The sequence below is a fragment of the Ictalurus furcatus genome, chromosome 13, assembly GCF_023375685.1.
Source record: "Ictalurus furcatus strain D&B chromosome 13, Billie_1.0, whole genome shotgun sequence".
Taxonomy (NCBI): domain Eukaryota; kingdom Metazoa; phylum Chordata; class Actinopteri; order Siluriformes; family Ictaluridae; genus Ictalurus; species Ictalurus furcatus.
The window spans coordinates 10079527-10095533 of NC_071267.1; the positions used below are offsets into that span (position 1 = coordinate 10079527).

At 35.7% G+C, this 16007-nt stretch overlaps 2 protein-coding genes across 2 annotated transcripts; one reads left to right on the top strand and one right to left on the bottom strand.

The window, feature by feature from the left end:
* Positions 1–576: 576 nt before the first annotated feature.
* On the top strand, positions 577–14151 carry LOC128617414 (glucagon-like peptide 2 receptor). The gene is made up of 13 exons (XM_053640525.1): positions 577–1724; positions 3143–3239; positions 5001–5105; positions 5432–5553; positions 5637–5743; positions 6635–6791; positions 6975–7134; positions 8504–8564; positions 8714–8780; positions 10626–10714; positions 10800–10938; positions 11031–11072; positions 12431–14151. The coding sequence occupies exons 1-13, from the start codon at positions 1629–1631 to the stop codon at positions 12761–12763; spliced, it is 1575 nt and encodes a 524-aa protein (XP_053496500.1). The 5' UTR covers positions 577–1628; the 3' UTR covers positions 12764–14151.
* Positions 14151–15341, bottom strand: rcvrnb (recoverin b). The gene is made up of 3 exons (XM_053640526.1): positions 14705–15341; positions 14456–14567; positions 14151–14287 (listed from the first exon to the last, which is right to left on the bottom strand). The coding sequence occupies exons 1-3, from the start codon at positions 15128–15130 to the stop codon at positions 14169–14171; spliced, it is 657 nt and encodes a 218-aa protein (XP_053496501.1). The 5' UTR covers positions 15131–15341; the 3' UTR covers positions 14151–14168.
* Between the last annotated feature and the right edge of the window lie 666 nt (positions 15342–16007).

Consider the following 16007-nt stretch of genomic DNA (forward strand, 5'->3'; position numbering starts at 1 on the left):
TTTTTTGTTTATGAATGTATTTTGCTCCGGCTGTTCTGATGCTGAAATGAGTGGTGTGGGTATTTGCCTTATCAGGGAAATGGCCAGCATTGACACTAATGCAATCATACTAATGTGACCCTGAATGGAGCACAGTGTACATTTACAGAGAGTTCACATCCATTTACCAAGTAATGTTACCTGCTTTAATCTGTACATGGAGATGGAACCAATGACATAAAATGTAACTGAACACAATCATTCTGGATGTATATCTCATATATAAGACGGTGATTATATTTGCCATACTGTATTTAAACTATCCTAATATACAGTACTGTGCAAAAGTATTAGCCACCCAGTATTTTTTAGTACAAACTTCGTTACTTTAGTACAAACTTTGACTTCTACATTATCGAGTCAGTACGAGAAACATTTTAGATTTCCAAACATTCGTTTTCCAGCACAAAATTAAACGTTACATTTAATAGTTTTTAAATGTTTAATTTTATTACATGTTTGTATGTCAGTAAAGAAAGCAGAATATTACGTAAGAGACACTTTTCAGACAAAAAAACATAATGAAGGCTGCTGGGTTTTGCTGCAAAAATAAGAAGCAAGTGCAAAAACCAAAGTCGCCGCAAGAACTGTGGCTGGTTCTGCAAGATTCTCAATAAAACTTACAGCTCATCTCTTTATAAAACTGCTCTAATTGTGCTTGAGACTACTACTCTTGTTTTTTTTTAAAGCAAATGGTCGACACACCAAATATCGACTTTGTTTCATTTATTTCTGTTTACTGCGCTTTATAGTATTTTTTTTTTTTAAGGTAAAAACATTTAATGTCATGATGTTTGAGGGCATCGTTGCTGTAATGCATTTCTTTGCATGTGCCTAAGACTTTTGCACAGTATTGTATATAATAAAGGAGAAATACTGAAAAGAAACAACACATTTGTATGTGAATATCACTTTTTGTAGCTGCCTAGAGTTCTACAGTGTGCTTGAAGAAGCAAATTCTCTATGAACAACAGTCTAAGAATGTTAAGCAGCTGGATGAGTGCTTGGTAAGATTACATTATGCACTATCCACTCTGACGCTACTTTTTAGATGACTTGATCACTCAGGATAAAGTGCAGGCTGTCTTGTCTGTGCTGCTATCTATGATTCAGAGGTATGGCACTCATAACATCTGAGGGTCATATTAAAATCAGAAACCCCTCCAGAAACTTGATTTAGATGCAACATGTGATAAGGTTTGCTCTTTTATTTTATTTTTTATTTGACTTGAATGCTGCCTACACAACGAGCTATAGTTGTAGGTTGACCTCTTTGCTTATCTTGAGTGGTTGGGGAGGGCCAGGAGGAGAGTAGCCAGCGAGCAAGCAAGACACATTCTCAGTTGAGGACGGGGTGCCGGAAAAGAGTGTGGATTAGAGGAAGCTCTGAAGACCTTACCTTTCTTCTAGACGATACTTCTAATCATCAAGGCTACTTTTACTCCTCAAAGCTACTTGGATCAAGTGCTTATAGACTGGCATACATCAAACAGGAAGTTTTCTCAGGAGTGACATTACTGGAGGCGATCAGGGATGTAGTGAGAAGTCGTGATGCACTGTATGCCTTGCAAGAAGGTGAGCAGTGAGCCATGGATACACGGATCTTCCCCCAGCCAGCCACGAGTCTAACAAGCATGGGTGCTATAAAACTCCTCACTCTCCTTCTGCTGCTCCCATACACACGGGTAAGTGTGAAAGCCCTTGCACACTCATTGCTGTTGCAGAACTGTTGCTAAAGGTTACAGCATGTTTCTCTAAAACCTTTCGTTTGATAAGAAATATCATTCCGAGTGGTTCATTTTCACTTATCTTTGCTGCAAATATTAAAATACAAAAATAAGTTAAAAAAAACCAAACAGCTTTGCATGTTTGATTTATTCAATTCCTTCATACATTCGAGTGCCCAAATTAAAGAAGATTCGTTTAACCCGAATAAAATAATCCTTTTACAAAATTACAGTTTAGTCGGAAGCAAGGTGGAGGAAAAAAAATGTAATAGTAAACCGATTCTATCCAGGCGCTACCTTAGACATGACGTTTTGGAGATAAATCTCAGGTCTTCTGTTCAGTTGTCTAATTTAAAACTTTCCACTGATGCAGTGTGGAAATTTGGGGTAAATATTTGGTAAAGGGCTACAGTGTGAACAAGTGGTTGCTAGGTTGTGAGCAGGCAGCAAATATTAGGTCCAACTAACAAACGCGTAGGCACGTATATCTCACCGCAAACATTAGAGGTGTGCCTATGATCTAAATTGTACAAATTGTATTCTTAATATGTTAGATATTTGTGACAGCTGAACTGTTACCTATTTAACATATTCAGAGAGAATTTACATTGAATAATATTGCTTTTAGATTTTGTTTGAAGAACAATTTTTATGACCAGAATTCAAGGAAAAATTGAAGTGTTCACCCACCATGAGCCACAAGAACAGCTTCAATGCACATTTGCACAGAAGTCTCTGGAATGGTCCTAGAGGAATAAACACCACTCTTCCAAAATATATTCATTCAGCTGGTGTTTTGATGATGGTGGTGAAGAGCACATCAGTCCAAATTCTCATTTAGGTGTTCATCTGAGTTGAGATCAGGTGACTGTGAAAGCCATAGCATATGATACATTTAATTTTCATACTTAGCAAAGCATTCAGTGAAGCCCTGTTAATGATGACATTGACATCCTGGACATGACTTCTCTCTAAGTCTGTGCCATCTTCTCTCGAAGGGAACAAATAGCGCAAATCATGACAGCAAAATAAATGCCCCAACATTTCAGCACCATATTTTCCTTTAATCTGTCACCCAACTGCATCTAATGTAATCCAAAATGCTCTACTTTAATTTTAGTTATTAATATTATGATATTTATACTAATTTGAGAGGTTGACAAAAATGAATGCAACAATTGTGATGATATCATATGATATGATATTAAGTCTTTTATGGAAAATTTATTTAAACACTGCCATCTTGTGTGTGTGGGTTGATAAATGTAACAAAATAGTTAGAAGACAGGATAAAGTGTATAAAGCGTTAACTTGATATGGTGTGTATAGAATTTGTGAAGTAATTGAATCCTATTTTTTTTTAAACTCCATTCAAGGTCACTGGCACCATCTTTGAAGATTTGTTGTCTAAACATGCTGAATATAAAGAAAACTGTACCAGAACCCTGGAAACCACCCTAGACAATATGACTGGTGCGTACAACAAATAGAAAAACCAAAGTCATACATTTATTTAAGTGTGTGTGTATTTGTATGTATGTGCGTGTGTATATATATATATATATATATATATATATATATATATATATATATATATATATATATATATATATATATATATATTCCCTTCGAGTCCTTCAGTGCATAGTGTCTGAATACAGTTATACTTTGTTCATGAATTGTTCTCAACCCCACAGCGACTGGTGTTTAATACACCAGAGACACTTCTGTTGATACACTCATACCCATGCCACACACACTTCCATGCCACTACTACAGTATATCAGTGTCACAGGTGTGCTGAGAATGATTAATATTTGGTTTGTTATCCTGTGGTGGTCACTATTCATTGAGGTGTAAGGTTCCTAGCTTTGGTTTATATGAATGTCAAGCAGAGCAGATGGTACTATAATTCTGAAAAAAAAATGTAAACCATAGCATGGCATAATGATGACAATGATAATAATAATGATGTAACACTGTTTTCCTTTGTGTTGTAAAGAAATGTTTTCATTTCAGAAGTGTAAAAACTTTTTCTTCAGTCAGAGAAACTGTTAACTGTTGTGTATATATTATTCCTATTTTTAAACAAAACTTTGATAGTTTAAAAGTGTTACTGTATCATGTTGCTTTAGCAGTAAAAAAAAATAATAAAAAAATCAAAAAGATATTTTTATCTTATTTTGATTCCAAAGCTGATTAACAAGTAAGACTGAAAACCTTTGCCTAATTTTTCTTAGTTAAATTAAGCCCTTAAAACAGAACCAGATACTGTATATCTGTGTATATCACAGTTAATGGAATAGGTTTTCATTTCTCATTTCTTTTATATAAATTACTGTTAATATAGCTGATTTTAACTTTGACGGCATGGTGGTGCAGTGGGTAGCTATGCCACCTCACAGCTCCAGAGTCCCTATTTCAGTCCTCAGCTCAGGTTACTGTCTGTGTGGAGTTTTGCATGTTCTCCCAGCATCTGTGTCTCAGTGGGTTCACTCAGGGTCCCCCAGTTTCCTACCATTTCCCAAAAACATGCTGGTAGGTGAATTGGTGACTCTAAATTGCCCGTGGTGTGACTGAATGTGTGATTCAGTCTGTGCATTGCATGGCAACACACAACAATTCAGCTGTGGCTTCTTTGGGAACTATTTTCGTTGAAAATAAACAAAATATTCAGCTATATTCTGTCTGAAATGTTAGTTACTCGATAGTAACTTCTTGTTTATAGAACTGTTATATCGCACTCGCAATCATGCTGTTATAATATCAGCATGGTTGTGATTATCTGCATACCTGCATGATATATACAGCCGAATCACGGCCATACTGATATTCAGTATAACTGCACTCTTGCTTGTTTGATATTGCTTAACTGTACATATTTAGTCACTGTACATTGTAGACACTGTATACATCCAGCGTAAACAGGTTAATTATTTTGTACATTTATATGTACTGTAAAGGATATGGTAATTAAAGCAGTGAATTGCGTTTTCAGTAAATTGCAACGAATTTCAGAAAACGCAGTGCATTATGGGATAACGAATGAGAGTGAGAATTGTAAAGATTCTCTGTCTCGACATCTGAAAATCAGGTTTTGTGCCCTTTGTTTGTAAATATTATATATTTATTATATTGTAAACAATCATACTATATATATATATATATATATATATATATATATATATATATATATATATATATATATTCATTTATCCTCCATTATTTTTAAAGGAATATACTGCAACGGGACATTAGACCGTTTTGCCTGTTGGCCACATTCATCTCCTGGGAATGTATCAGTGCCCTGCCCTCCATATTTACCATGGATTAAGGAAGGTACACTGTCTTGTTTGCTCTCCTGTAAATGTAAGATATATTTTTTCAAATAAACAAAAACAGATCAGAGTATTTGGTTAATTTCTGCTACAGTGGTTTGTGTACATGCCTTTTTTTTACCCTGTGCCTGTGGGATGCTGCTGTTTCTATGAATGGAATCATGACTATTCTCTAAAAAAACTTCATATGTCAAAGCCACTGATATGACAAAGCAATAAACTTATGCCAATAAAGGAAGATACTGTGAACAAGAACCATATGTTACTTTCTAAGACTGGGATTTATTCTGCTTCATGTTTTATGCGCAATGTTTCTGTTTTATTCAGGTTTTTCAGGAAATGTGTATAAAATATGTACAGCCAATGGAACCTGGAAAACAGAAGAGAATTCCAGCATTATCTGGCGGGATCACTCTGAATGTGAAGATCCAGGCTTTTTCAAAAATGAGGTAAAATTTCCTTCAGTTCAGACTAAGCATTCTATCATACATCAGTTAACAATGTGGTTTACTTTACATGTTGTCTAACACAGGAAGACATGAAATTTCAACATTCAGTCTTGAGGATCCTCTCCATAGTTGGCTACATGCTGTCCTTGTTCAGTCTGATTCTAGCTGTGATTATTATGGGCCTGTTGAGGTAAGTGAAGTTCAGTAAAGTGCAGTTCTTGGTCCTTCTCTGTTCATTCTTATGTTATAAATTGATACACATAAACACACTAATAAACACATGTAAATGATATTGGCAAAAGTATGGGGACACCTGACCATCACACTCATATGTGCTTGTTGAACATCCCATTCTAAAACCATCGGCATTAATATGGAGTTGGCCAACGCTTTGATGCCATAACAGCCTCCAATCTTCTGGGAAGGCTTTCCACAACATTTTGGAGTGTGGCTGTGGGAATTTGCCCATTCGCCCATAGGCGCGAAGTCAGCGTTCTAAATCATCCCAAAGGTGTTCGGTGGGCTTGAGGTCAGGACTCATGCACGACCGTTCAAGTTCTTCCACTCTAAACTTCACAAGCCATATCTTTATCGATAGTGCTTTGTGCCCAGGGGCATTGTCATGCTGGAACACGTTTGGTCTCCTTAGTGCCAGTTAATGGAAGTCTTAATGCTACAGCATACACAGACATTCTAGACAACTGTGTGCTTCTAACCTTTTGGCTACAGTGTGGAGATGACCCACATATGAGTGTGATGGTCAGGAGTCCACATAATTTTGCCATATAGTGTATCATTGCTATCCATCACTTATAGTGGCCATTTAATCTGCTGTTTTATGTCATATGAATTTTGACGTTAGTTTTTGTTGTTATTTACAAGTGTCTTTCTCTGGCATAGCTTTATTCTCCTCAACAATTGATCAAGCATTGTTGTTTTTGTTTTGTCCTATCATTTATACATATGGAGTCTGGCTCCAGTAATCCGATTGTCTTATTATATTGATTACTGTCAAAGCTTGCTAATTATATCGATCCTAAACAAACCATGCAATGGATAAATCTCTATTTCTAATTTCCAGGAAGCTTCACTGTACTAGGAACTACATCCACATGAACCTCTTTGTGTCATTCATGCTTAGAGCTATGGCAGTCATAACCAAAGAAGTCGTGTTTCACGTCACGTACTCCAACAAGCCATATGATGAAGCTGGATGGAACAGCTTCAAGGAATCTACTGTACTGCATCATTATTCATTTCTCAATGAACCATATACTGTATAACTGTATTGCTGTTATGTTGTTTTGTGAATTAGCTTACATGTCCAGATAATGTAGTGCACATAACGTAATTGTTTATAAAATCCAAGCATGAGTTAATTTCATACTATTAATTATATTATTAAAATGTCAACCTCACAGAAAGCCCTGCTATGCAAAGCCTCCAAGGTGTCAATGCAGTATTTTGTGGCCTGTAATTACTTCTGGCTCTTGTTGGAGGCGATCTTCCTTCACACTCTACTCTTTACTTCTGTGTTGACCAAGCGGAGGCTGCTGAAGAGATACATGCTGGTAGGATGGGGTAGGCCATCCTATAACACATAAACAGTCAATCATACAGCTGTCTTAAGAAAAGGATTAGCATGAGTTGCACTGACAGGTAGCTGTCATCTGATATGGCACCAAAGATAGAGTGGAAAAGTAATTACTAAATTGCAGAGGTAAAAAAAAAAGTATCCATATTATTGTAGGTGCAATTACTCATCAGTAGTTAATACAAAGTTAAAAATGTTAAAGTTGAAAAGTAAAAAAGTAAATTAAATTAATGTGTGAATGGACAGTGCTGTGAAACAGTATTTGCCCCCATCCTAGATAAATCTAATTAATCTAAGATAAAACAAAGGCAACCCAAGTAAGCACAAAATACAGTTTTTAAATGATAATATTATTCATTGAAGAAAAAAATGTATCCAATACCTACTGGTTATAAGTTACTAATAAGCAGTAGTTACTAATTCCCCAAATCTATGAAACTGCATTCATAATGGGGTTCAGCTGGACTAGACACAACCAGGCCTGATTACTGCAAACCCTGTTCAATCAAATGAACACTAAAATAGAACTTTTTCCACAGCATAAATTTGGTTAAAAGGTCTTACATAGTAACTCATTTAGTTACTGTGTGTGTTAAGTTTAAAGAAATTCTTGAAATGTTGAGGAAGAAGGTGATTGAAATACATAATTCTGCCATCATGGGTGATAGATGTTGGATAACTTTTTTTAATTCAATAAAATGAATAAATAAATAAAAACTGTATTACGTGTTTACTCAGGTTGCCTTTGTTTTAGGTTGTATGTCATTTGAAGATCTAAAATTATTCAGTCTGAGATATACACAAAAACAGAAGCAATCAGGATGGCGGCAAATACTTTTTCGCAGCACTCTAAAAGATTCACAGAAGAAAAGGATTTTAGTCACTGAACATAAATAAAGGCACCAAGGAATGTGGGGAAAATCCTAACTCAGACTAAGTAACAACAGCTCAAATAGTATTTTATTAACTCTTATGATGCAAAGTAGATGAATGCTAATAGCTAGCTGTCACAATACAATCTGTCTTGATAAATACAAAGTATACACAGCAGTAGATAGATTACAGGGATGGGTGTTAGGTCTGTCACATCTGTTAAAGTTTTAATTTGTAAGGAATTTAGATCAAATGCAATCTGCTGCTAAAAAAAATCACCTTATGACTACAAATATACAGTATGATTAAGAAATGTAGTGACTAGAACGTATACATTTTTCTTTGAAATGTAGTAAAAGGTAACTGTAGTCTGTTACACCAAACTGTGCTAAATCACAGTGGGGTTTTTTTCATCACAGTTTATTGTATTTTTATGGAATTCTAAATTTTATATTAATTAAAGATGCTCTTGTTTTCATTTAGGGACTCCATTTCTGTTTGTGATACCTTGGACAGTGGTTAAAGCTCTGTATGAAAATCAAGGGTAAGGCATGATAAATTGACATTAAATGAAATTAAACATGTTCTAAATTCAGCTTTATTTTTTTTTTTTAGAGTTTTTTTTAGGATGTATTTTCCATCTATCATACATGTGTTAAAATATTGGCTGCTCGTGTTTTGTTTTTCCCAAAGCTGCTGGGTCATCACTAACAGATGGATCTGGTGGATTATCAGAGCTCCGATTACACTGTCAATTTTTGTAAGTATTATACTCCATACTTTTAATAGAGTCAGTTATAGATCAAGGATTATTGTTTCAGCACAGTCTGATTTCCTTACTCGAACACATCAGTTAAACCTAGCCATTAACTGGTGAGTTAGATTAGGTATTGAGAAGGAAAATCACTAAATCCTGCTATACTTTTGCTCAGTATCATCATGTCTGTGTTAGGTACTCGATAACTTTGCCACAGAACATCATGTGTTTAGTGCTAGCCATAATCTATCAGGAGATTGACCATCTAAACGTAAAATATAGAGCTATTCAAAAATAATGATGCAAGCCATGGAGGCATGGTGGTTTAGAGGTTAGTACATTTGCCTCGCACCTCTGAGGTTGGGGGTTTGAATCCTGCCTTTGGCTTGTGTGCACAGAGTTTGCATGTTCTTCCCATGCTTCCGAGGATTCCTCCAGGTATTCCGGTTTCCTCCTCCAGTCCAAAAAATGTGTTGTAGACATGTTGCTGATTGCCATTTCCTAATTGGGAATTGTAGTGTCTGCGATGGGCTGGCCCCCCTGTCCAGGGTGTCCTCCGCTTTGTGCCCCGAGTTCCCTGAGATAGGCTCTATGACCCTGTGTAGGATCAGTGGTATGGAAAATTAATGGATGGATGATGCAATCCATTGTACTCAGAAATATAAACGTTTCACATAGATTTTCACACGTTCCGATCTAAACACATTGCAGTGCTTCTTTTTGGAAGAAGATTGATTCCCAGAGCAAAATCAAATTCATATGACTAGTCTCTGAATTTCATAATGCAAAGAGAAATGACATATAAGGTATGTCATTTAATTCTGTTGCAATGGTCTTATCGCATTAGTAACACTGGGCTGAAATCAACAGAATTAAATTATAAATCTAAACTTACAATTCTGACACCACAAAATCTACATATCAAGTAAAATCAAGTAAAATCAAGTTAAAAAATGATGCCAAAGGAAATATGTTGCCTGTGGACGTCACCAAACTGGTTGTTAGCCGAGTTCCCAGCTGGGAATTGAATGACTGTTCCATTGCAATTTTCCATCACGGAGGTTGCAGCGCATCATCATAGCACTGTTGAATTCTCAAATCTGCTTGGTCAGAAGGTTTTGATCAATTCTCTATAACAGCAGCTCTGATAGTATTCCTGCCCCATAATGTGCTCTTTCTAATCCATTAGCATTTATATAGTAACAACTTACACTGGACGTATTATGTTGGACGCACCACATAAATTGATTAATCTTTGCAACTGTTTATATGGTGAGGGGATGTTTATTTATCATCCCTGGATGGAGTCTCCAGTGTCATTGCTCTGTAACAGTTAGAGGTAAAGCTGTTCATTTAAATTTTCCATCACAGGAAATTCTTCAGGATGGAGGGTTTCTTGATAAAATGACATTTTTGGACTAATTAACTTCAAGAGAAAGTAAAAAGAGAGGCTGGTGAGGGAACAACTATTTATAGCTGTTATGATGTTGGCGATAATAGGAAATAACTTTTTTCACAGATGTTCTGAAACATTAAATGAGACGATAAACAGCTAAAAATACAACATATTCTTTAATAAATAAATAAATAAGTTAGTGTTAACAACTTAAAATCTGGATGTAACAGTAACTATGCTTCATGCTGTGCCACATGACACCAAATCAAACACATCATGCCATCATTGTTTATTTTCCTATAACAGCACACCTCAGACCTCCATTAGTGTTTTGAAGAATCAATGATTAATGGCTCTAATGGGTTATCTATCATGGGATGAGTACATTTAGCTAAGTTACATGTAGAGTTAAGGTCATAATTCTGGCCCTGAAATGTTCCTTTGTTTTTCAGGTTATTTTCGGTATATTCCTCAGGATCATACAACTCCTGCTCTCCAAATTAAAAGCTGATCAACTAAGGTTTACGGACTACAGATACAGGTTGGTATGTGTTTGCATAGTTTGGCATAACTCAACATATATTACACAGAGTTTCTGATTATTGTTTCCTTTTTCCCTTTTGCAGCTTAGCGAGAGCTACACTGGTGTTGATTCCATTGCTCGGGATCCACGAAATTCTGTTCTCGATACTCATAGATGAAACTATTGAGGGAAATCATCGCTATGTGCGGGATTTCTTTAATTTAACCCTGAGCTCTTTCCAGGTAGTAACCTGATGGTTGTCTTTGTCAGCTTGGCAAAAAATATCAGAGAAAGTCATCTTTAATTGGGCTAATAATTGAATTTCTTTCACTAGGGATTCTTAGTTGCTGTTCTGTACTGTTTTGCCAATGGAGAGGTAAGTTAGTGGAGCTCATTTTTAGAATATGTGCAGTTTTAGAATGTACACATCACTAAAACTTTTCTAAATGTTTTTTTTATGTAACTGATTTGTTCTGTATTTCGATACTTCATGGAGATATGCCATTGTTAATTTCACTTTGGAAGATAATATCTATGTCACATGAGAGACCTCTAGCAGCACAAGGGACATACAAAACCATTCCCATAACAAAACTCATAATCTGTGTCTTCCCAATACTATACACTGCTTCTAGTAGAGTTGATTGTGAGACTGTGAAAAAATTTATTTTTAAAAATAAATTTTTAAGTAATATTACAAAAATGTTTCTCTAAACAGTTCTTTTACATAAAGACTACCATGGTCTTATTATTACCTACAGTATATTGTCATGAATAAAAAATAGCAATGAGAATGAGTAGACCAGCTTATTGACATACATATCGTACATTCAATTTATTAAAAAAAAAAAAAGAGCCCAAAGCGGGCCTGGCAACCCTGTAGGAGTGTGTATAAGTGAAGAGATTTGTAGTGTATTGGAATGAAACTCAGCAAGTGTTTTATTTAGGGGAATACAATACTAGTCATAGTCCATAGTGAAGGTTGAAGAACAGAACCAGCATCAAACAATGAATGTTTATCATTTAAAAAAATTATTTTTAAAAAATGGGCAAGGGTTAAAACCTGGAAACACAGAACTTGAAAAACAAAGCTCGGACTTAATGACACAAATACATAATAAGACTTCATAATGAAACACAGAATCAGCGGGGTATAAATAGACAATTTTATTAAGGACAAACAGGTGAACACAATGGGTAACAGACCAATGACAGGACAGGGGTGGGGACCCAAACCAAAACAAAGGCACATAAAACAAACAAAAGAACATGGAGGATGAATGATCAGCACAAGCAGCCCTGATAGGGGGAGTTTGTGACAAGAGGGTAGAGTTGTCGCAATAAAACCCAATTTGAATGCATTTAATGTGATATTCTTTTAAAATATTAAGTATTATTGCTCCTGTTTACATTTATACAAATGCGCTCACTGTGTCTTTTGAACAAGTGTTGCATATAAAAAAAAAATCACTTGAGATAATTATGTATTAAAGCACAGCTTAAGATGGCAGAGGATATTACATCAAGAGAAAATGGCCAGGGGAAGTCAATGAGAGCCTGTAAAGACTGAAATAGAATGCAGCATTAAAGTGACACTGGCCATTAAGCAATGTTAAGTATTGTAATAGGTCATGTTACATGTTTCTATGAGTCTAGTTCTTGCTTTCCATGTCCTTTAACTGCCAATGGCACTATTATCTCTTGGACAACCACACATTTTTCTTATATCTCCAGGTCCGTGCTGAGCTGAAGAACAGGTGGCAATTGTTCGTCTCCAACCACTTGGAAGATCACAACTGCTTTGCACGCATGCATCCCAAATACTTATGGAAAAAGTCATGGGAAGGGACGGGACACCCCTCAGATCACAGTGACTCATACGAGGAGCGAAGCCATGCTCCTACACAGACCCAGCTCACTCAGGTGACCATCCAATCAGGGGCAGAGTTGTCCTGTGGACAGAATCCAGGTCTGGAGTTCTACACAAGGAAGAGTATGTCCAGCAGTGATGGGGACATGACTTTGGGCGAGACCATGGAGGAGATTCTGGAGGACAGTCAGTTTTAACCTCCTACTGCTTCTGACTCTTTCATAGACCAGAAGTGCTGGTGAATCTTTGTATAAACATTGTTGAGTAATACTCATAGGTTGTTGTTTTTTTATTTTTTTTATTATTATTTTTTAAACTGAGTATAGTCGTACACTCCTTCTAATTGCATTAGGTTTTTAGCAGCCGCAGACGTAGTCAACCCAGCATATTCACAGTGAAATAAAATTCTGAAATGTTGTAGGTGTCCTTAGCATAGCCATTTCATGGAACCTAAGTCTAAGCCTTCTGGTAAAAGCACTTAACTGAGAAAGCCATGTTGCATAATTGATTTCTTAAGGGATATGTATGTATCTACATAATTATTTTAGATGTAGATACAGCAAGTAACCTTAAACAACAAATCTTAAATTCTGTCTCCCTGATTTAAAGGATGTCATCTAAAGTGAATACAATGTGAACTGCCTACCTATCAAAATGCTACTTTTTAAATTCTGTTGTTCTGTTTATTGCATGTACAGAAGCACTTTATGTTCGGTTTTTCTTGTGATAAAATGAGTGGTCAATTAATTATGTTTTTTTTTTTTAAACAGTACAACATTATTGCACACAGATGGACATGAAACCAAATAAATCAGTTAAAAAGTCAGAAACCATAGCATATATATCATGTATAAATGGGTAGGACTTTTAATGTTTGTAACATGTACCACATTCACAGGTTAGGGAAAGGACAAGTCAGTGTCGGTTAGAATTATTGTCTAGATTTACTTTATATGTGTCACAAAAAGGCCAGTAATTATTCCAGTAATGACTAAAACACACATTGGTCATTGGTACATATTACATACTACCTTATAACATGGACATTGAATTTCTTTTCAATTAAACTTTTTTTTTTTTAATCATATTGAGACCACTGACATACATTTCTAATTGATTTTTTTAATTACAAATGTAATGCCAAACAGGTGAAACAGAGAATTTATGGACAAAACATTATTAAAATATTTCTAGGTGGAAACTGTGAATATAGCATGTCTTCAATGAATGGCTGCTTTTAACAGACTGCTTGTATATTGTGCATACCTGTATATTGTGGACAGACAGTAGCATACCTTATTTTAATGATTGAGCCACTTAATTGTTTTTTGTATAGTGCATAATTGATACAAATATCTGTATTCATCTATGATTTTCAGTCTTGTGTCTGTTCTTTTAAATGTTGTAATAAATGATTCAAAACGATATAATAAACATAACAATTCATACTTTGCAGTGTGGCAATCTATTTAATGAAAGAAAGGTAATGTGAAGTCATAAATAATGGACAGAAATACACAAAACAAAAAAATTATGAAAATTCCAAAATCCATCAATTAAAAACTGAAAATTTTAAAAACTGGCCAGACAACACTGCAAGCACTATTGCTTCTTTTGTTTCAGTCTGTTTTGAATCTTCTGAGGTTCATCAAACTGGATCAGTCTGAGGATGTTCTTATTGTCCATCACTCCCTGAATGAACTCTCCTTCTGTAATTTTATCTGCATAGAGAAAACAATAAGAACAGATACTAGAGATACATTTTTTTTTTTTTTTTTTTTTTTTTTTAATGAAATCATTGTACATTCACAACAGTTTTGTTTGCCTTGGTGACCAAATTAAACTCTTTCTTTGGGATTAAGGATTTGTGAACAAAACCATTATCCTACCCTTTTCTTTTTTCCCAAAAAAGTTCCAGATTTTTTCTGTTCTTTTTTCAGGTGTGTTTTCATCATGGGGGAGGTTTTTCTGGTCCTCTTTAGAGATCATGTTAAATATTGACTGAAAATGAAAGAAATAATGCTTAAACAAAAATGAATGATTGGTAAACTGAAGGCATTAAACTATTCAATAACTACAGCATTAAACCAAAACATTATGCATTTCTACAATAATTTTGCAAACCAGCCAAAAATTACCTTGACAATGTCATTCATCTCATTTTTTGTTATGCTGCCATTCTTATCCACATCGTACAAGGCGAAGGCCCACTCGAGCTTCTCAATAGTGTTCCCGGAGGAGGTGAGATGCAGTGCCACAATATACTCTTTAAAATCGAGTGTGCCATTACTGTCCAAGTCGAAACTTCGGAACACGTGCTGGGCGTAGGCCTTCGGGTTTGCATTGGGAAAGAACCTGGCGTAGATGCCCTCAAACTGCTCCCTGCTGATGCATCCGCTCGGGCACTCTTTCAGAAAGGCCTGATACCAGGCGTAAAGCTGCTCTTCTGTGTACGTAGTGTTGGACTTTAGGTCCTCTAGTAGGTCTTTAGAAAGAGCACTACTTTTATTGTTGCCCATCTTGAGAATGGTCTCTTTGCTCAGCTTCAGTAAATAGACTGACATAATCACAACCGCTATTTAAAGCTAGACTGTTTTGCTCTGGATTACAAGGGATCATGGTTTGGATCTTGATTTGATCCATTAGAGTGACAACTTTGGATTTCCTATGGCATTAGATGTGAGATGCAGACTTAGTGTGACACATGGCTTAGCTCACAGCAAGGAACCTCTTGGCCTTATTAATGCAAATTACTGTGTGTTAGATCTTAACCAATGTACGATAAGCAAATGACAGTACAACATGTTTCTTTATACCATATATCATTATTATTATTATTATATAATAAGAATTCTGAGACTATTCTATTCATGAAATAAATAATGGGGACATTACACAAAGTTCTGTAACATATGCAATGGACTGGTGTCCCATATAGGGTGAATTCTCACACCTTGAGCCCAGTGTTCCAGGGATGGGCTCTGATTCCACCGCGACTCTGACCAGGATAAACTGGTTATTGAAGATGAATGACTGAATAAAAGTTTCCTTAAACAAATATTCTTTTGTGTTAACCCATTCTTTCATCCCACACCAGATGTGTAAAAACATGGGTTCAACTGTCCTGCTGTGTATGTAGTGAAATGTAGTGAATTATAAACTCCTTTTCACACATGCACACATTTATATATTTTGAACCTTATTTTACAATGTTGCAGTATATAAAAAGGATGGCAGTTTACATCTAGAATTCAGGGACATCAACCAAAGAACTGCTCATGTCGTAACTTCTTCAAGATTTGACCTTTGTGAACTTATACCATAGGCGAACTTCCATAATGAAAAACCATAATGAGCTTTCTTTTACTTTCACACTAACTGTTGTTACCCAGATGAGGACGGGTTCCCTTCTGAGTCTGGTTCCTCTCAAAGTTTCTTCGT

What these genes read in the sequence shown, in the direction of transcription:
- LOC128617414 (XM_053640525.1), top strand. Translation starts at nt 1,629, where the DNA reads ATGGATACACGGATCTTCCCCCAGCCAGCCACGAGTCTAACAAGCATG. An exon ending in ATACATGCTGGTAGGATGGG is followed by an intron (nt 7,135 to 8,503) that starts GTAGGCCATCCT and finishes GTTTTCATTTAG; the next exon opens with GGACTCCATTTCTGTTTGTG. An exon ending in TTTACGGACTACAGATACAG is followed by an intron (nt 10,715 to 10,799) that starts GTTGGTATGTGT and finishes TCCCTTTTGCAG; the next exon opens with CTTAGCGAGAGCTACACTGG.
- rcvrnb (XM_053640526.1), bottom strand. Translation starts at nt 15,130, where the DNA reads ATGTCAGTCTATTTACTGAAGCTGAGCAAAGAGACCATTCTCAAGATG. An exon ending in AGATGAATGACATTGTCAAG is followed by an intron (nt 14,568 to 14,704) that starts GTAATTTTTGGC and finishes TTTCATTTTCAG; the next exon opens with TCAATATTTAACATGATCTC. An exon ending in TTTTGGGAAAAAAGAAAAGG is followed by an intron (nt 14,288 to 14,455) that starts GTAGGATAATGG and finishes TTCTCTATGCAG; the next exon opens with ATAAAATTACAGAAGGAGAG.